The sequence below is a fragment of the Engystomops pustulosus genome, chromosome 7, assembly GCF_040894005.1.
Source record: "Engystomops pustulosus chromosome 7, aEngPut4.maternal, whole genome shotgun sequence".
Taxonomy (NCBI): domain Eukaryota; kingdom Metazoa; phylum Chordata; class Amphibia; order Anura; family Leptodactylidae; genus Engystomops; species Engystomops pustulosus.
In genome coordinates this window covers 21,488,006-21,508,536 of record NC_092417.1, presented here as the reverse complement: position 1 = coordinate 21,508,536, position 20,531 = coordinate 21,488,006, and the positions used below count along the sequence as shown (strand labels likewise).

At 46.2% G+C, this 20,531-nt stretch overlaps 1 protein-coding gene and 1 long non-coding RNA gene across 2 annotated transcripts; one reads left to right on the top strand and one right to left on the bottom strand.

Annotated features, from left to right (window-relative positions):
• Nucleotides 1-3,175: 3,175 nt before the first annotated feature.
• On the top strand, nucleotides 3,176-8,566 carry LOC140068694 (uncharacterized). The gene is made up of 2 exons (XR_011848523.1): nucleotides 3,176-3,445; nucleotides 8,425-8,566. It is a non-coding gene; the product is annotated as an uncharacterized lncRNA (long non-coding RNA).
• A 399-nt stretch (nucleotides 8,567-8,965) lies between these two features.
• Nucleotides 8,966-20,203, bottom strand: HDGF (heparin binding growth factor). Its single transcript, XM_072115061.1, has 7 exons — nucleotides 19,746-20,203; nucleotides 13,045-13,121; nucleotides 12,813-12,951; nucleotides 12,643-12,702; nucleotides 12,328-12,534; nucleotides 11,545-11,747; nucleotides 8,966-11,362 (listed from the first exon to the last, which is right to left on the bottom strand). Exons 1-7 carry the CDS (start codon nucleotides 19,830-19,832, stop codon nucleotides 11,359-11,361), a joined length of 777 nt encoding a protein of 258 aa, XP_071971162.1. The 5' UTR covers nucleotides 19,833-20,203; the 3' UTR covers nucleotides 8,966-11,358.
• Between the last annotated feature and the right edge of the window lie 328 nt (nucleotides 20,204-20,531).

The window sequence follows — 20,531 nt, the reverse complement described above, 5'->3', positions numbered from 1 at the left end:
ACCAAAAATAAAATTTACATTTAAAAAATAAAGTCTAAAAAAAACAAAATGTCTCCTGCTCTTTTAAAAAAAAGTAAAATCACAGACTTTCTTTTCGTCCGTTCGACAGCACACATATGGGATTCTTCCCCTAGGTACAACTCAGAAGAGAGCAGGTAACACGTGGTCCTCTCCATCCTCGTCTATAAATCTCTGCAGGATGGACTTCTCTGCCTCCGAAGGCTTCAGCCTTACACAAGGCGGTGCTTCAGCAGGCGACTAAGATCCCTCCCCATAAGTACTGCTTGCTGAGTCCCATATGTGTGCTGCCGAACGGACGAAAAAGAAGGAGGAAATTTGCTTACCGAAATTTCCATTTCTTTTAGTCCGTGAGGCAGCACAACTTCCCCGCCCATAAATGATGAAACGTTATTGCTATATACCATACAAGGGTTGTGTGTGTGCTCCGGCCTTATATAGGGGGAGTCAGCCAAGACACTAATTGTTTAATTGTCTACTACTGCTTGTTACCTGTTCTCTTCTGAGTTGTACCTAGGGGAAGAATCCCGTGCTGCCTCACGGACTAAAGGAAATGGAAATTTCGGTAAGCAAATTTCTTCCATTTTGTACCTTTACATCCGTACCAACCAAGGTTACAAAACTATAAAAGTTTTATATTGTACAACGAAAAACGCTCAAAAAATAAAGGAAAAACAATACCCAAATGGACATTTTTTAATCAACCATCACACAAACATTTTTATTAATTTAGAAAATCAATTCTGACCGGAGTTCCGACTCGCTTCTGTGTGTCCTTATTTCTCCAATATGTCACTCCACAAGTAGAGTGATTCACACTCCTCCAGCACAAGTTCCTGAATCCTCCGATAGGAATATACCGCTATTCAGACCAACACTCCTGCGTTTCTCCTGTGACTTCTTCCGTTTGCACCGTATGTCGCGGTGGATCTCTGGAAGAATTTAACCAGTACAGTTTAACACTCAAAATTTATTTGGATTAAAAACACCAGCACACGTTCTCGTCCAACCCTGGGTTTTGCCCTGCGTGGCTTCTTCCGAGCCCATCCTGCCTCATCTCCATGGATGTGCCGGCGAGGGCCCCGGCAGTAGGTGCGTTTCCACAGTACAAGGTCGCACACACCTGCTGTAATTCCTGCTGTTTTCCCTGCTCTGACACTGTTAGTGTGAGCTCCATGATGGGTGCAGCGGCTAGCTCAACCATGTCGTCAGATGATGGCCAAGCTCCTTCTCAGGAATCTGTTCTACCCATTCCCAGCCTCCCTCCACGTTGGTGATGACATTCCCCTCAGGGAATCCATCAGGGCAGGATTTGCTTCTTGCTCACGGTCCATCCCCAGTCATCCCTGGAGGTGCGGGTTTAGCTGGATTTTTTCTCCTTCCTCAGAGCCAGCCTTACCATTGGTCCATGGGCCTTCCTCTGCGTCCTCCCAGGAGGCCCGTAGGTGGATTTTTACTCAAGGTGTAGTGGTCGTTCCAGATCATCCAGGAGATCAAGGAGATGCAGGGTGTCGAGGCTTAGTTCCTTCCGCAGCATGGTATACATAAGGATTCCGTCTACTTGGTGCTCACTTAGATGATGAAACCAGGGAGATTTGGCTAAGAAATACATTGACATTTGGTCTTTATTGTCTGTCGACCAACACACTGTGTATAGGGAACTCATTTGGGGGTATTTATTAACGCACTTGTGCCACAATTCTGGTGGTTTTGCGCCTAAAACACAGTGGGGGTCATTTACTAAGGGCCCGAATCGCGTTTTTCCGTCACGTTACTGATAGAATCAGGAGGCAGCTGGTCAGTTGCATGCTGATTTTGGTGCTGGTTTTTTTATCCCTTTTCATTTTAGGAGGTAGGGTACTTTTGTGGATAACTTACGGTCCGCCCAGGAACATCTGGTCTTGCATGACAAGGTTTCTTTTGAGCACCTTCCCCATGCCAATTTGCGGGTGTCCTCCTTGGGTGTAGTGCCGAAAAAAGAGCTGGAGAAGTCCCGGCTCATTCACCATTTGTCCTTCCCCAAGTGCTCTTCGGTGAATGATGCCATTCCCTCCGAGGAGGTGTCGGTATCCTATGTTTGTTGTATTGGGCTGTTTTTCTTTTGCGCTATTCAGTAAAAGGTGCATTAATGGCAAAATCTGACATTGAGTCCACATTTCGACTGCTCCCTTTCCACTCGGAATGTTACCACCTTTTGGGCTGCTGCGTTGCTGGGTTTTATTACTATGATAAGTGCCTGCCCATGGGTTGTTCCATTTCTTGTAGGCATTTTGAACTTTTCAGCTGCTGCCTTGAATGGCTAGTGCTCTATGAAATTGGTTTTCGTTCCGTTACCCATTACTTAGACATTTTTTGGTTTGTTGGCCCTGTGGGTAGCTCTGTGTGGGCGCACCTCTTGTCTACGTTTGAGTTTTCATAGGGTGCTTTGGTGTCCCCCTTTCAGTGGAAAAGGCCCATCTACGGTAATATCTTTTTTGGGCATTGAACTTAATTCTGGGGCAATGGTTTTACATTTGCCACAGGACAAGTTAAATCACCTGGTTGATCTGGTGGACAGTTTGTGTTCCGTGAATCGTGTCACACTTTTCCAAATGCAGTCCCTCCTGGGCTTGTTGGTGTTTGCCTGCTGGTCGATGCTGATGGGTCGGGTTTTTACTTGCCATTTGTCCCTCGCTATGAAAGGGGACAAGCCCCCAAAAATGTCTTCTGCTCCTTTAAAACAAAAAAGGAAAATCACAGACATGTTATATCTTTACATCCGTACCAACCAAGGCTACAAAACTATAATAGTATTATATTGTGCAACGAAAAATGTTTAAAAAATAAAGGAAAAACAATACCCAAATAGACATTTTTAATCAACCATCACACAAAAAATGTTATTAATTGTGAACAAAAAACTTTCTAAATCCCCAAGTGTGTACAAAATAATACTACAGGTCTTTTCAACCCCCCCCCCCCCCCCCAAAGAAAAAAAAGAAAAATTATAAGACAGATTGACAAAAAAAAATTACGGAGCCTGGAAGGTGACAATACAATTTTTTTTCCCTCCAAAATTATATCATCATGCAGAGGAAGTTATTATAAAATTAAAAACCCTATAAATTGGCCAAGAAACCCACTGCTGATGTCTTTGCCCACTGTATCTTTAGCAGTGATGTCACAATGATGTCACAATGAGGCTGAACACTCCAGGAGAAGCGAGGAGTCTGCAGCGTCATAGACGTTACCATCAGAGGGTTGGTGCTCAGGAGGATGTCGGAATATGAGACACACAACAGCCACATTGTGGAGAAGTCACCAACCCAACTGCAAGAGACCAAAGACATCCAGAGTATGGCCCCAGAAAGAACTCGTCCTCCAAGAAGGCAGCTTCACCCTAGACGGAGGGTCCACGCTCACCGAGCATGTGGAGCCAACCAGAAAGGTATTATAGGTGACTGTAATATGGGATTAGGCTGTACGGATGTGTTCACACCAATACAAGATCTTCTGATCCACCACCACCATGGTAGCAGAGGGGTTCGATGTCCATCTTTTAGTCAGAGAGCTATTATGAAAAGCGTCTCCGCTCTAAAGAACTTATCATATCCTGTGGTGTACTACTGTACGATTAGGGAAGGTGCACCTGAACTGGCGGAGGCAGTTTTGGGTAAATGGATCACAAAAAGGGTTAAGAATATATTTGGCAAGCCAGCGGACGTCTCGTCCGTCCCGACTGCCGGCAGGCTTAAGTCCCGCCCAGCCTGCTCCAGCTTCACCAATGCACCAGCGAGGGCCCCGGGAGTAGGTGCGTGTGCACAGTGTGAGGTCGCACACACCTGCTGTAATTCCTTCTGTTTTCCTTGGTCTGACACTGTTAGTGCGAGCTGCCCAACGGATGCAGCGGCTAGCTTGACCATGTTGTCGGATGAGGACCAAGCTCCTTCTCAGGAATCTGTGGGTTCTACCCATTCCCAGCCTCCCTCCACGTTGAATCCCTTGAGGCTCCTCTCATGGATTCCATCGGGCAGGATTTGCTTCCTGATACTGTGGTGCCACCCCTGCCTACTGCTCACGGTCTATCCCCGGTTGTCCCTGGAGGTGCGGGATTAGCTGGGTTTTTTCTCCTTCCTCAGAGCCAGCCTTACCATTGGTCCATGGGCCTTCCTCTTCCTCCTCCTGGGAGGCCCGTAGGTTTTATTCGAGGTGTAGTGGTCGATCCAGATCATCCAGGAGATCAAGGAGATCCAGGGTGTCTAGGTGGCGGTCCTCATCTTCTGGTGGGTCATCGGGCACCTCGGCGAGGCCAGGCACGTAAAAAGCAGGACCACAGCAGGTCATCCAGGGCATCTGGCCTAGTTCCTTCCGCAGTATGGTATACATAAGGACTCTGTCTACTGCGGAGTTAGCCCCCTTGGTGCTCACTTAGATAACGAAACCAGGGAGTAGATTTGGGCTAAGAAATACATTGACATTTGGTCTTTATTATCTGTCGATCAACACACTGTGGATAGGGAACACATTGGGGCACTTTTACTTACCCGGTCTTTTGCATTGTCCAACGATAATGCACCCTGCCGCGATCCACGAAGATTGTGCACCCGATTTCCTGCATCTGTCGAGTTCACCTTCTTCTTCCTGGTGCATGTAAGTGCATTGTCTTGCGACACAATTGGAAACTTAAATCCCGCGCTCAGTCCGAATCCGTCGGAACGTTCGATGGCCCACCTCCCTGATTTCTGTTGCGCCAAAATCTGATCGCGTGCAACACAATCCCCTTCTAAATACCTGGTCCAGCGGCGCAAATCTCCAAAATTTCTAAAAGCCGACGAAAGTGCAATCTGCGGGACCCTTAGTAAATAAGCCCCATTGTCTCAACAGCGCGCCTACAGTATAGAAAACCCAGGGTGACTTGCTGATGCGGGATGTTTTTGGGATATATTCTTCATACAAGTCGCATGGGGGCAGCGCCTAGTGGCAGCGCCTGGTGGCTGGCATTTCATTTTAGGAGGTAGGGTACGTTTCTTACAATCCGCCCAGGAACATCTGGTCTTGCATGACAAGGAGGTTTCTTTTGAGCACCTTCCCCATGCCAATTTGCAGGTGTCCCCCTTGGGTGTAGTGCCGAAAAAAGAGCTGGAGAAGTCTTGGCTCATTCACCATTTGTCCTTCCCCAAGAGCTCTTCGGTAAATGCAGTCTCTCCTGGGCTTGTTGGTTTTTGCCTGCTGGTTGATGCTGATGGGTCGGGTTTTTACTTGCTGTTTTTCCCTCGCTATGAAAGGGGCCCATAGGCCTCATGCCTTGCGGACTTGCAGGTTTAGCGTCAGTTTCTGATCTCCTATAATGGGAGAACTTGTTGGCAGAGTGCACCCGCTTCCTTTTTACTGGTGCAGTGGGTAATGCAGGTTTGGGTGTTTTTTTGGGGGTTGGGTGGTGTTCGGAAGCGTGGCCCGCTGTGTGGTCTGACTCCAGCTTTACGCGGAACCTGACACTATTGGAGCTGTTTCAGATTGTGGCTGCAGTTGAGTATTGGGGTGTGCTTTTTTCTAACCGGAAGATCTGTTTCTGGTCGGATAACATGGGGGTTGTTTTTTGTATCAATAAATTGACGTCTTCTTCCCTCCCAGTGTTGTCTATATTACTGCACCTGGTTCTCCGGTGATTGGAGTATAACATTTCCTTTCGTGCTCACCGTGTTCCTGGGGTGTCTAGTGTTGTTGGCCGACCCTCTTTCTCGCTTTGATTTTTAGGTGTTCCAACAGCACCCCCCGACAGCATCCAGGGAGGGCTAATCCTGCCCACAGTTCCTGTGGGATCTGATCCACGGCTGATGGCCATTGTTAGGTCGTCTCTCGCTCCTTTCACTTGGCAGCAATATGGTAAGGCGTGGGAGGTTTGTAGACCTGTGACTTCCAGTTTACACATGACTTCCCCAGTTTGTTCCTCTCCTACAGAGGGGTTACTCTTTTCTTTGGAGCTTTTCGAGTCCCTGAGTTAGTCACCCCCATCTTATAATAGGCCTGGGAATTTGCTTTGTGGGGACATTTGTTAGGCCCCTGGGTGTGTTCGTATCAGGGCCCGCAGGTCCAAGACAGATGTGTTTGGGAGGGGTACTTGGGTTAGGTTATTGGAGGTCCTGAGGGAGGCATTATCCCAGGCTTACTTAACTCTTTCTCTCCTAGGTTGTCAGTTTTTGGTCCTTGGTGACGGTCCCCCCCTCAACTGTTTTCAATTTCAGGTATTATGGGTATCGGTCGCTGGCGCTCTTCATGTTTTACCAGGTTTATGCAACTGGAGCTTTTGTAAAGTGTTTGTTTTTCAGGCGCGTCGGGGGACTTCCGTCCTCACCCTACGGTCTGGTCGCTTATGTTTTCTGGGCAGGGCAGGGGACGTCCTGTTGGCCGGGTTCACTTGGGATTCCAACAAGAAGACATGTTCTGCAGGTCAAATGGTTCCAGGTCTTGCCTAAAGCGGTGGAGATTATTAAGTCCACGTCTGGACCAGTGGTATTAGTCATTCATACCGGGGGAAACTACTTGTTTCTGAGGGTTTCAGAACTGCTTACGCTCATGAGCTACTGGGGGCAGATGAGAATAAAACGATGAGTGCTCGGCTGCCTGACTTGCCAGCTTGGAGTCCAGCTGGGCATTCAGTGGTCTAAGTAGAAGTTGTGTAAATGCAGAATTGGGATCCGTGCTGTGAAATAACACCCAATCAATGGGCTACACACATGCTAAAGTGGACAACATAGAATAAGCGCAAAAAACATGTGTAGAGTAGCAAATGAACACAGAATGACTTTATTGAAAATATTTGGACAAAGGACAAACATCAACAAGACAAGACTATCATAAAATCATTTAAAAGGGAATGCACCCTAGTGCACCCATATATACAAAATCCACTGGTGCCCGACACCTGATAATGTCGGGTTTAACCAGACCTGGGCCTCACAAAACCATCCCACCAAAGCAATGAAAGTATAAGCCGAGCATGCGTCTGTGGGCAGAAAAGATGTGCGCAAAATGGCTGTCAGACAGTCCAGCCCGAGGGTGTATGATGATAAGAGCACAAAAGTGCATGTGAATCCTCTGTGCTGGAATGGCTGAAATGCAGAAACAAACTCACTAGACGCCGGTCTTGGCTGCAATATTTACCGGGGGATGTGAGGTGGAGATGTGGACCCGGGATAGATCGCCCCACGCGTTCCGCTGCGTATCACGGCTTCCTCAGGGGTGCCTTGCTGACAAAGTACCCAAACCTATATACCTGTGCCTGATGCAGTAAATGGGCGGCCGGTGTGTGTCGTGACCGCGCCGGAATCCGTGTCACCGGAAACGGGGAGGAGCCTACCGCGGCACAGCGTCACTTCCGCTGACGCGGCTGACCGACCGCGCACGCGCGCCTCCCGTCTCCAGGCAACGTCAGGGACGCCAGTGAATGGGTGCTGGGTGAGCGATAATAAATGTAAACGAGATGTCAAAATGAGAGAAACAGGGAAAATTACAGTCAATTAGTGTAAATGGGTGTATCCAAGAGATCTTAAGTAGAAGTTGTGACACTTTGATGAGAGATACAGTGATACCAGTACCTTAATTTTCTGAGAATACGAATTGTTAATTAAAGTTGGGACCTGTTTTTACCCAGCATCCAACAAGCAGCCTTTGTGTTATCTATTGTTGATTCTATTATGGATAGAAAAAAATGTTTGGAGCATTAAGTACCTAAATAGCGTTCCGCCAGTTTGTGTTAGGCCGAGGTCACACGTTCCGCTAGCCGTCCGTTCATAACGCGACGCTAGCACACGGGGGGAAACGCATGTGCATTCGGGCTGAGGACTGGCACCCTGTACGGTAGCGTCGTGTTATGAAGGGACAGCTAGCGAAACGTGTGACCGCGGCCTTATACAGACAATCCATTGAGATGAATGGACATACTGTAATACTTCACTTCTCCTGTGGTGGAGCTGCAGGGATTCTAATTTTTGGACAGGTTTCCATAGCAATTGTAGCTGATCGCTGCAGGTCGTAGTTTATTTATAGTATATTTGTAATGTTGCATATGGGATCTAGGAGCTTAAACTGCACCAAAATGTGTTTGGGTCAGGACATTGTAGTGTTGCAATGAATTGGAAAAACAAAGTAGTGTCCTACAACTTTTTAAGTGGTGGTGCTCGCAGCTGAAGGTTCTGATGCTTAAACCCAAAACAGTCACTATTCATGGAGGAAGCCACAGCACCGCAGGGTAAAATCCCAAAAGGCTTTATTCACAAGTTATCCAGGCGCGACGTTTCGATTCACAATGAATCTTTATCAAGCAATGGATTGGAGACCAGAGAAGGAGTCTGAGCCGATGTCGGCTGTATCTGCTGATCTCTTCTATACAGGACGTGTTTGTGACGTTCTCAATCTTCTCCATTGCAGGTGGACGCCTCTGTTATTACCACTGTCAGAGACACAGATAGGCATCATCTAGTCATCCGAACTTCACCAGGATCCGGAGGGGCCTTCATCTATCCAGGATCCGAGGTTATACCGGACAATAAACAGTGACATATGACACAAACATGTATGTTCTGTGTTTGCCTCCGGTTTCCTCCCACACCCCAAAAAATTACTGGTAGGTTGATTAGATTGTGAGCCCCATTGGGGACAGAAACTAATTTGGAAAGCTCTGTGCAGCGCTGCGTAATCTGTGTGCGCTATATAAATAAAAATAATTCTTATTACAGCAAGGAGGATCTCCGGTAACACCCCAGGAGCCCTTCAGGCTTATTAGCCCAATTATAAATATTGATTTTAGGAGGGTAAAAGTTATGCATCACAAACATAAGATTACTAGAGACACGCTGGTGGAAGTTGTGAGACAACCCCTTTAATGGGATTAAAGTCATGGGAGCCAAGTCATGTGACCTCCCGCTGCTCACACAATAAACACACACACTAAAAAGACAATGACACAAACTTTTTATTATTCATTTTTTAATAATCTGTTTTTCCAAAAGATCTGCAGTCTACAGGTTTTTTTGTTTTGTTGAACTATACGAAAAGCTTTTTTTTCTCTTTTTAAACAATTTCTTTCATCACAACCGCGAAAATCAGGAGGAAAAAAAAAATAAAATAAAAAAAGTTGAGGGAAAGTAATTCTCTGCATATGTTACAAATTGAATGATTACATCACATAACAAAGATGAAGAGGGGGAAGGAGGGAAGTGACGTGGGCCAGAATGGGGGGGAGGCAATAGAAAACTACCTAGAAAATGACTAGAAATGACTCTTCCGGGTAAATATTATAGTTTTTTTTTTTTTTTTGGGCTGCTGAATTTTTAATTTTTTTTTTTATTACAAACATTCGCTACAAAATTACTTTTCCCATTTAATGATGCGAGAAGCCGTGTGATGTGTACGATTTTGGTCTGCAACCGTTTGTATGCGTAGAAGGGCGAGAGATGATGATGCAGGAGAAGAAATTGTGCAGATGGGGAGGGTGATGGTAAGAACTGATGTAGATGTGGGAGGAGAAATGAAGCCATGTTTTTGTGAATACAGCCCTTCAGAGTCCTGCCTTGCAGTGGTCATATAACTGCACCTACAGGTCCCATTGAGCGCAGGATTTGGCGCCCAATAAACCTGCACATACATCTGACTATAGCAGGAGGCTGAAAAAGCAAGTTTCCGAGCCATAGTTACTCATCATGACGACCCGATACCTCATTATCCACTTCTTGCACATCACTCGGGTTCCAAATTTAAGTCTTGTGTACGCATCACACTATCACAGGATGGTGCATGTCACCAAGGGGGACAGAAGCTGCATTAATATTATGCATGGACAGTGCCCGACCTACTAATAGTCCCCCTTCTGTGGGACTGCACCGAAAACACTTTCCAACCTTTGCAGACTGCATGAGATTTCCATATGGACACCACTGCCCTATTTACTTCTACTCTACACCCCAGATATAGACCCCAACTCAGAACCATTATTGATGTGACGAGCTGAACATGAGGGTAATAATCTGCAGGACAGAATAAAGGCAATGCTCTGCTGAAGAGGTTAAAGCAGCGATGGCTGATGTAATACCTGGCACTCGTATTGAGATGAGGAAGTTGCTCTCTTTTATACTCACTTTGTTGAGTAATCTTGCTCCCATTCTGGTGAGGAAGGTTGGGGAAAAATATGGGACCCACCTTCTCTATGACCGACCCAGAACATTCATAAATGGGCCTGGAGGCTACTGTACCTATACAGTAACAGGCGTTATACACAACCTAAGGTGGGGGCACGTTATCCATTTAGTGTTTATTATATTACAGCGGACCATTCCTTTATATATACACAGACACACACAGTATACACATTCTAAACAAGTCCAGATTTTACTCTTTTAGTCTGCGATGTTCTGCAGCAGCAAAGATAAAGAAAAAAAAAACAAAAAACTACAAGATGGGATGGAGGCGGAAATAAAAACATAAAAAGCTGATACACGACATTAACATATCCAGTTTTAAAGGATCACATGATTAAAAGATTGAAATTAAAAAAAGCACATAACAGGTAAAAACTTCACCTTTATACACTGCGGGATCTACACAAAACATAGCAAAGGTGGATAAAAGCCTCTACTAGACTATATCTGCATCCTGTGGCTGTCAGGGCATGCTGGGAGTTGTAGTTTAACAACAGCAGGACAGCCATAGGTTGCAGATCGATGTTCTATACAATATGGGGAGGGGGGGCATAAAATAGTGGTATGGTCCACCCTGTGTATATATAATATTTATAACTCTAGATGAATTGTCAGAAGCAAGCTACAGCTGCAGGGGGGCAAAACATCTTTGGTGCAGCCATTAAAACAGAAAAAATAAAAATGACATCTGACGGAGGCCACTGCAGGGGGCAAGATACAACACAGAAGACCCCACAACACATAGGGCGCTTACACCAAGTGTAAGCAGGGGGGGCAGAATAAGACACGTCTGCCCCTACACAGAAAGGTTAACTTTACAATATTGCAAGGGTTAAAAAACAAATACAAAAAATAAAACCTTAGACCAGGAGGCTCAACAGAGGCAACAGAGTAGGAGCCTTGTGGATGTCGCTCGCTCTGGGGCTCAGCGTGCCAGGCACGACCGCCATCGCCGAATGAGGGAAGGACTTCGCCTCTGATCTGGTATTGAACGTATGGATTGATATAAAATGACAATTTCTGGGTTGCAGATTGAGCCAAATAAATGAAGATGAAAGTGTTCATTCCCCCAATTTTTTTCTCTCTCTTTCCAAAAGTATTTTTTTTAAAGCCCCGCATTAGGAAAAGGTCGTCAGGATTCTGCCCAGTCAGGAAAGGGAAAGTCATTTTAGCTGGAAATAAAAAAAAAAATAAAATTAATTTTCTATCACACATTATATAAACAAACACACAATAACACTGTCCTCCCAGCAGGCATAGTCTGTACAGGCTTCACCTAATGTGGTAATAGGAGGCGTCCAGCACGATTATTTCATAGTCCCCTGTGGGGTTCAGTATGAGCGACATTTCTTACCTTGCCTCCTTGTTACTGGTTTCTTCTACGACCGATTTCTCTTCTGCCTTTTCCTCCGCTTTTGATTCCTCCGTGGCGGCGGGTTCGCTGTTGTCGTCTTTTTTAGCCTCCGGCGTCTGCTTGGCCTCTTCTTTTTCTGGTTCCTTGTTCTCGGACTTGTCATCTTCCTGCTCTTCATCTGACTTGACTCTTTTGGGAGAGCTCTGCGGAGAAAAGAACACACGGAGAGGGAAGGAATCAGCCAATGCTTTTTTGAGGCCAATTGTGTATATTTCATGGGGAGCTTTTGAGAATCGAGGAAAGAACACATCGGACATTGGAAACGTGGAGCGGATCAGTCTAAGCCTCCACTGGAGCAGAAGCAGGGTAGGTAGTAGGAGTTAATGTTGATGGGTTATTTAAAGGAACACTCCAGTCACAGATTATTCATATACCTTGTGCAGGGCCTGAAGGGAGTAGGACTTCAGGTTCTAGCAATAGAATGAATGAGTCATGGTCCTCAGGCCCTGCACCATGTATTATACAATGAATTAGCTCTCACTGGAGAGAACCTTTAATAGAAGTCCAACGGGGATAAGACACGGAGCAGATGGCTCCATTCTCTGGGTAATGGCCAAGGTGTACAACTGTGTGGGGCTGCGATACCACACACAACCTATGGGCAGGAGTGGCACATTATGTATTTTTAAGATAGTCATCACGCTCTTCAGTTCCAGAATCCCTCACCCAGGTCACAAATCATTGAAATATACAGCGCACACAGGTGCCTCCGATGTTACCCACCTCTGGAGCATCCTCTGCTTTCCGCTTGGTTGCAGCCTTTTCTCCCTTCTCTTTAGATTGCTCATCGATTACTAACTTGCCCTCCTCATCACTGCTGCCATCATTGCCTTTCTTATCTCCATCACCCTCAGGCTTTGCTTCCTCATCCTCATCTTCCTCCTCTTCATCATCATCGGCAGCGGCTTCTGATCTTTTCTTTGGTGTCGCCTGATAAAAAAAACAGGACAGGATGATGTGAGAACAAGAACTGACGTCTAGTGGGGGGATAATTTTATTATCGTCTCCAGATGAGACAAATCACACACGAGCCCCTACCTTCTCTCCATCTTTATTAGCACCTCGTCCAGCGCCTTTTGAACCTCTTTTCCGAGAGGGCTGAGGGGGAGGGGGGGGGGAATAACAAAAGTTGGATGTGTATTAATGAAACAATTTAATGAATGGTGAACAATGCGATAGCAGTGGCAGAAACAGGACTGCATCTGTACCTGATATCCCGAAGCTTTTACTGTGGGATTATTCTCAATTTCCCACAATCCCTCAGTAAAGCCTTTCCTCTTGTTTGCTTTTCCAAACTTCTCCTTGGTCTCCTCATAGGGGAAGATGTCTTTAGGACCCAGGTAAGCTCTACATTATGGAGGAAAGGGACATTGTTACATATAAGCTTTATACAACTCCACTCTAACACGCCATCCACGTTCCTGCTCCCACGCTACTCACGTTTCATGGGTCCCGAAGAAGAAGACTTGGTACCTATTGGCAGTGGATTTTGCAGCAGGTTCTGGGACTTCATCAATCTGGAGGGGATGGAGACACAAAAGTGTTAGGACACGAAGAGAAAAATAAGTATATTCAGTATTACAAGTACTTTAAATGACCACTAAGGTAATAATATCAATATAACGAGGTTGTGCACCTGTGTGACACCACACGGCTGTTTATCCACAGGAAGTAAACAATGAGGCTTCCTATAGAATGATAATTGTACAACTTTTCATCACACAAAACAATATCCATTATTTTCTGGATGTCAACAACCCCTTTAAAAACTGGTGGTTTCTAGCAGTTTGCAGAACATAATGGGTTAAATCTGACAATAGTTGTGCCACAGTTGTACTACTACCCAGACACGGCGCTGTGCTTCCAGTTACAGTGGAAAGGCCACCAATATAGAGAAGGTTAAAAATCCCTTTAAATCTCTACATGGTAAATGACATGAGGGGAGAGCAGAACACAATCCTTATTGTGCAAGGACGCGGCCGCACGTGGGTACAAGGGCACATTTGCCGCTCTACACCCACGGCTACATATTAATAGGCCACAAAGCAAATATATGCCCTCATCTAGTTAATGGACAAAGAAAAAGCAGGCGCTGCCACTGCTGCTGACCGGCGCTGACACATTGTGACAGAAAGTAGAGGTGGCGGTGCTGTTACACAAGCTGCGGCTTCCTTCTGTGTAGACGCTGCACACAGGCCGGAGTGCACAGTCACGCTGGCTGCGGCTCCAGTGTTGACATGTTGCAGGGTGTTAATAAGCTGCTTGGCTGTAATCCTGCTCTGCTGAGGGCTGTGAGCGTGCAGATATACATACACCTGGGATATAAATACAGGTCTGTGCACTGCCATAACCCACAGGCCCTGCAAGGGCAAGAAAGCCTGCACAGATTATTATATCACCTGACCTAGTCACTGACCTCCCACACATCAGCTCCAGGGATACACACACACACTCGCTTATGCAACCAGACTGCAAGCGGCCACAAGGGAGGCCCCAGCGATGCTGGGTGCAGATGCTATGTCACATCACCCTTGTCTTCGCCCCCTGTATACAGACCTAGGGTCAGGGACGAGGTCAGAGGTGAGCAACATAAGCATCGCAGTTATTATAACAGGGAGTGAATGCAGTATTAAAAGCAAAGCTGTTATTATCACCGCATGTACTACATACAGGTAGACCTGGGTGTAAACCAAACTCTGATAATTGGCCGTGAAGACTCCGTGTTACACCCCAGACTGGTTTTATGGCCTTGATGCTGCTGTCCCTCTTCACAAAAGGGTTAAACCAGATACACAATCGCACATTTAACCTTTTCAAGGGCGCAAAAAAAAAAAAAAAAAAAGTGAGCATGGAGGAACTAGGGCGACGTACACCCGGGCGGGAAGGTAAATGATCCTCTTGCCGAGGCTTGTTCTATTCTACGGAGCCAAGAGACTACAAATCTACAGGGCAGGTTCAGCCCGGAGGGACCAGGTACATCCCTAGGATATGACCTCTGATCAGTACTAAGAGAATACAGTTTCAAGAAGCCTCCCCTGTCTTATGGCGGGTTATTAGACGGGCTCGGGATTCCAGCTCCTGTATAAGACAAACATGACACCGCAGCCGCTCACACGAGGCCTCCTCCCTACGCAGATCCCTTTTATTTCAAGTGTCTAAACAAACTAGGTCAAAGATGTCAAAAAGGCCTCCATGGGGTTTCCTTGGTAGCTGCTGTCAAACAAAAAAAATCCTACAAGGCACCAGACAATAAGTGCACGACGTTACAGGGAGCGGTCAGAGTTTACGGCTGGTCATGACTAGAGACGAGCGGACATGATAGTCGGGTTTGGCCGAATGACAGGGAAATATTGCCCAATGAACACCCAATCCTGCAAATTGAAGCCACGGCTGAACATCTGGCAATTTGTCCGGGCCAGGTAGCAGAACCTGACCATCAGGTCCACTCAACTCTAATCATGAAGAATCTTCCTGTTTGAAAGGGTTCACACGTAGCAGTGCTGCACCATACATCTAGCCCATTGGAATAACCAGTCTTGTGATGGCTTAGTCTGCAACTAAGACAGCCGCAAATCACAAGAACATGGGGGTCCCAAAACGATAGCCCAGCGCTGCAAATAGTCCTCTCGAGGTACAGTAGAAGTAGTGACTGGATGCGTCCTGTAGCCCTGAGCTCATACTTATTATTACAAGTGGATAAGGACATGTCTGCTCTCCCAGAGCTGGGACCTCGGCCAATATAAGAGCAGCCAGGAGCAGATAATCCGGGATGACTGTGCTCAATACATGTTATTCTGACACAGTGCACACGCACCATAGTGAGCTGTCAGCCTGGCTGCACATACATCAGGGGCTCAAAGCCGCATTGTAAATTCCTAGGAATCCTGTAATGTCTTTACATACACAAAACATAACCCCGCCAGACCAGGAACGTGTCCCCCGACCATTACAGTCTAGCTTATCCTCCACCAGTAACAAGATTACAGCAGCAGGAGGAGACCGTGAGGTGAAGGAAATTACACATCCTATAGGAATACAGAGCAGCTTCACACAAAATATACAGACAGGACTGGGGCCCTCAGATCTCATAATCTTGCGATCACTGGGAAGACCCAACCAGACGGAGCCTGAGCCGAAGAGAAAGATGAGAAAGTCAAGACGGAGAGAAGAGGAGAAGAAAGGGTAAGAGAAGGAGCAAGTGAAGAAGAAGAGCTCAGACCTTGGACTGGTGGTCCTGCTCCCTCTAAGCGCGATACTTTGTCATCACCGGGCCAAGGACAAATGTGGAGAACGACTGCACTGCACCCTATAGCAATGCTGGACAAGCTATCAAACGACTGACACATTTCACCTCTATACGGAGGACTCTCATTGCTAGCATAATGTACATGATACATACCCCTAGTGTGTGGTCAGACGCAAACAAGCCCTAACTATTGTGCCAGGGTGTATCATAATAACCTATAATCATCATACGATAGGAGGGAGAACCCTTTTTAGTCAGGTGTACAACTACCTGGCATGAGCTCAGAGGAGCAGACGCCATCATTGTGGACCCAATATGTCCAAGCTTGGAGCTAGAGGATTTGTATGACGTGAAAAGGGCTGTATGTCAATATGGATCCCATTATACGCAACCCACGCGTGGAGTAGAAGACTGGGGTGAGATATTACACTGCCCACAAGGATATAACACATAACCTGTAAGTGCAGCTACAAATCTAAGCAGTGCCCCATTTTACTACGCTCAAAATAATCCAAAAAGTCACCCAGGACAGACCTTGCACTGCACCAATAAGGAGGAAGAAAATAGTTTTGGAATTTCTTTTCCAAAGCTGCATATAATAGACCTAGGATGCATCTGCCAAGGAGGTGTGGCCTTGTGTCGTATGGGTGTGTCCTGATAATTAACCCCAGTGTTACAGCGCACATCTTCCTCCCCTGTGTTGGGGCATGCTGGGATAGGCGTTTATGCCGGCAGATAAGAACCACAGTCCAGTATGAAGCTGCGGAGATATTTAGGGCAGAGTACATCTGGCAGGAGAGCGGGTAAACAGCCCACACTGTTACCAGTTGCTTATCAGAGTACAAAAGTAGTAGTATGGATTACCCAGCATGCACTGCTGCCCAAAATAAATCCATACAGAAATCCAATCCTGTGCCCAATCGTCATGAGGGTATGCAAAACAGCGTCACGGGCAAACACAAGAGAGCAAACAGAAGTAAATCATCCAGACATCACAAGACGGGACACTAGATGCCCGCACTCATCCATATAGCAAAGCCAAAAGTAATGGCACTGGATTTATCAGCGGTATTTGTAAGGGTCTCCAAATCCCATTTTTCTATCACCCCACTCAGTGACCCCATTCTCAAGAACACAGGAGGACCTATGGGATGGTGCCACATTGGGGCTACACCTGCATATAGAGGAGATGTATGAGATCTATCAAAATCCATCATGGCAAACCAGGAGCACTTACTCATGGATCCAGGCACCATGACTGTGGTCATCTAATATTTGTTGTTATCCATGGCCTCCTTCCTTCTAAAATCAACTTTTTAAATTATGCTAATAAGCCAAGAGGCTCTGGGGGCGTTACCAGAGCCCTTCAGTGCTTCACCTTCAGGGCGCGTTCACACGTTGCGTTTTCATTGCGTTTGGAACGCATATACAACAGCTGATGTGAGGTAATTTGCCTAATTACATTACCGTTTACGTTTGTAAACGCAATGTTAACGCATGTGTTAACAAAACGCATGCATTAACGCTTTGTTAACGCATGCGTTAACATCGCGTTTACGATGCGTTTTGTTAACGCATGCGTTAACAGTGATGAAATTAGGCAAATCACCTCTCCTCAGCTGTTGTATATGCGTTTCAAACGCAATGAAAACGCAGGTCAAAACGCAACGTGTGAACGCGCCCTCAGAGGACGTTCAGGCAGAGGGAGCAGTGGAGGAGGGCAGATACAGTCATAAGTTTGGCTGTAAGATTTGTTAGTACAATAAAAACGCATTTTAATGCTAAAATATTACTGTGTCCATCAGTCATTAGAAATATCAAACGGAAATAGCGGTTACAAAAACCCAAAAGTCTATAACTAAAAAAAGTGTAAGATAAATAGAGGTGCCCAAAGTTTTTCATATGACTGCATTGTAACAGCCGGTGAGGATGCAGTACAGAGGGTCCCTGGGGCTCCCAGGAGCCCTAAAGGCTCATTAGCATAATTAGATGTTTTTTTAAGGAAGGAAATTATGAACAAAGTTGATTACCACAGTCGCGGTGCATGGATCTATGAGTAAGTGTCCCTGGTTTATCATAATGGATTTTGATTTTAGATTTTCTATAACAAATGGGGCCACATTGAACACTAAAAGGATTCGCGATTCATTTGCTATGGAGGCACTCAACATGCCAAATGTTTACCCCAGCAATCCCATTGAATGAATAGAGCTTCACTACTGCATCTATTGCTGTCTAAGGAAAAAAGCCCCCCCCCCCCTCCCCCCCATTTTTTTTGAGTAGTGTAGGTCAGACACCACATTACCCCATATTCTAAGCATAGGGGGATTTTATCCTGTACAGATATCCCAGGGAGCGGAGCTCATCCCAGTCACAATACTAGGAAGATGCTGGGTATTCAGCTAGAGGCACAGAGCCCCGACCCCCCACTACCTGCATGTGGCTGCAGGGGAGTCACATGTGTGGTGTCCTTACATAATAGTCGCCATTGTCACACTGCAATTACCATGTGTACACCAGGCCCACCAAACTTCCTGTGCCGCTCACTACACTATTGTTCTCAGGTATCAGCCACAGCTAAGACTACTGGATGGAACAACCAAGAGAAAGGCTGTGCAAGTTCTGCAACAAAGGTTAACGAGGCCGACTCTGATCACACCAGAAATGTAAGAGGGATATTGAGAGGCCTCCGGGTTTCTCAAAACTTTGTAAAACGAAGGCAGGGATTTAATTGGTCACACTGATGGACTACAACCCTCAGTCTAAGGGTCCAGTCACATCTGCAGGATTGTGATACAAGGGGGTTTACTTAAAATCAAATCTAAGTTTTGGGTAACAAAAAAAAAAAAAAAAACCCTGATCACTCCCTGCACATGTGAATAAGTTCTACAAAGTGAATCCATCTTTACAGGAGTGTAACATGACTCCTGCAGTCCCAGCTCTTATCAGTACTCCAGACATGTGCTCCTCAGCAGCCTCCAACACATGAGGTCTACACAACCAACTAGCTGCAAACTACTACTCCCAGCAGACTGGGGAGCTGTGACCCCATACCATCATGCATTAAAACAACCCCATGGGGATAGATCTATATTTCAGGAGAAAACACTAATAGTAGGACCCTGTGCACACAGCAGGAAAAACTATAAGGAACAGATATATATAGCACAACCGTCTGCAGACTGGGAGTTGTGATCCTCCAGCATCACTTTTAAATATTCTAATACTAATCAGAGGGCCTGTACACACACACACACACACACACAGCAGGAGAAAATACATTGAAAAGCTGTAGAAAACTACAACTCCCAGCATAGCCTGGGAGTTGTGATCCTCCAGCATTACACACATCTTACCCTAATCATACAGCCATGTATATGTAAAAAAGAAAAAGCATGTAACAAATCTAAAGTAACTACAACTCCTAGCATAACCAACACACTACACTGGGAGTTGTGATCACCCCAGCATCATACAATCCTATTCTAATCATAGGGCCCTGTACACACACAGCCATTAGAAAGCATGGAACAGTTCTGTAGCTAAAAAAGGAACTACAATCCACAGCTCAGAATGGGAGTAGTGATCCTCCAGCACCATGTATTAGACAATCCAATACGGCCCTGTACACACACAAGCAAAAACGCATTGAACAGAACTACAGCCAAAGTGCCAGCACAGGATGGGAGTTGTGATCCTCCATCAGCGTGCATTGTACAATTTCGTTCTGACCACCATAAGTCCCTGTACACACGGAGCAGGAGAAACGCATAAGACCAGCAATTCCAGCAGAAAACGCAACTATGTAGTGTGAACGGGCTGCAGGCCGTGTAGATATCAGCAGTTGCACTACAAGTCCCAGCAGGGAGGAGCTAACAGCACAGGGGGCACTCACCCGGGCAGGCCAGTGGGGGTAGCCCTTCATCTTGGCGAACACCAGGTCCCCGCACTTGTACTCCTTCTGTCGGTTGGAGCGGGACATGGCGAGAGCGCAGGCCTCGGTGTAGAGTCAGGGGAAAGAGCGGGAAACGCAGGAGACACCCAGAGAAGAGGCGGACCAGAGCGCAGGGCAGGCCCGAGGAGGGAGCGCTAAGGGCGGCTGCGGCGAGTCACTGGAGAGCGCGGCGGAGGCTGCGGCCTAGTCTAGTGCGGGGCGGGTGACGAGTCGGTGTCCGGTGCCCATCCACTTGTTTGTGTTTGAATCTCTCCTCTCTGGCGTTGATTTGCTCCCTCCTCCGCTCTCCTCCCCTCTCACTCTCCTCCTCCTGCTTCTGCCGTGTGGTAATCCACTACTCACGCCTGGCCCCTTTTGAAAAAATCCGGAGGAATTGGAAGCGCCAGTCCCCGCCTCTCCATGACGTACAACGCCGGCGGCCAGTCAGAGCGCAGATGGGATGGATTGTTGCCTCGGAGACCGAAAGGCGCGAAAGAACATGTACAGCGCTGAAAGAGCGAGCATGCGCAGTAGATGAAGTAGTCACAGGAAGAAAAAAAATATTAAATAATGAGAGAATATAACATATAAATATATAATATATTATAATAATATAACATAGAAAACCTATAATAGGGTTCTTCTATTATCAATAATAATAATAAAAAAATAATTGCACTTCTATGACATGACTGGCATTTAGGATTGGACACAGGGTTTTATCTACAAGAAAGTATAGACCAAAAT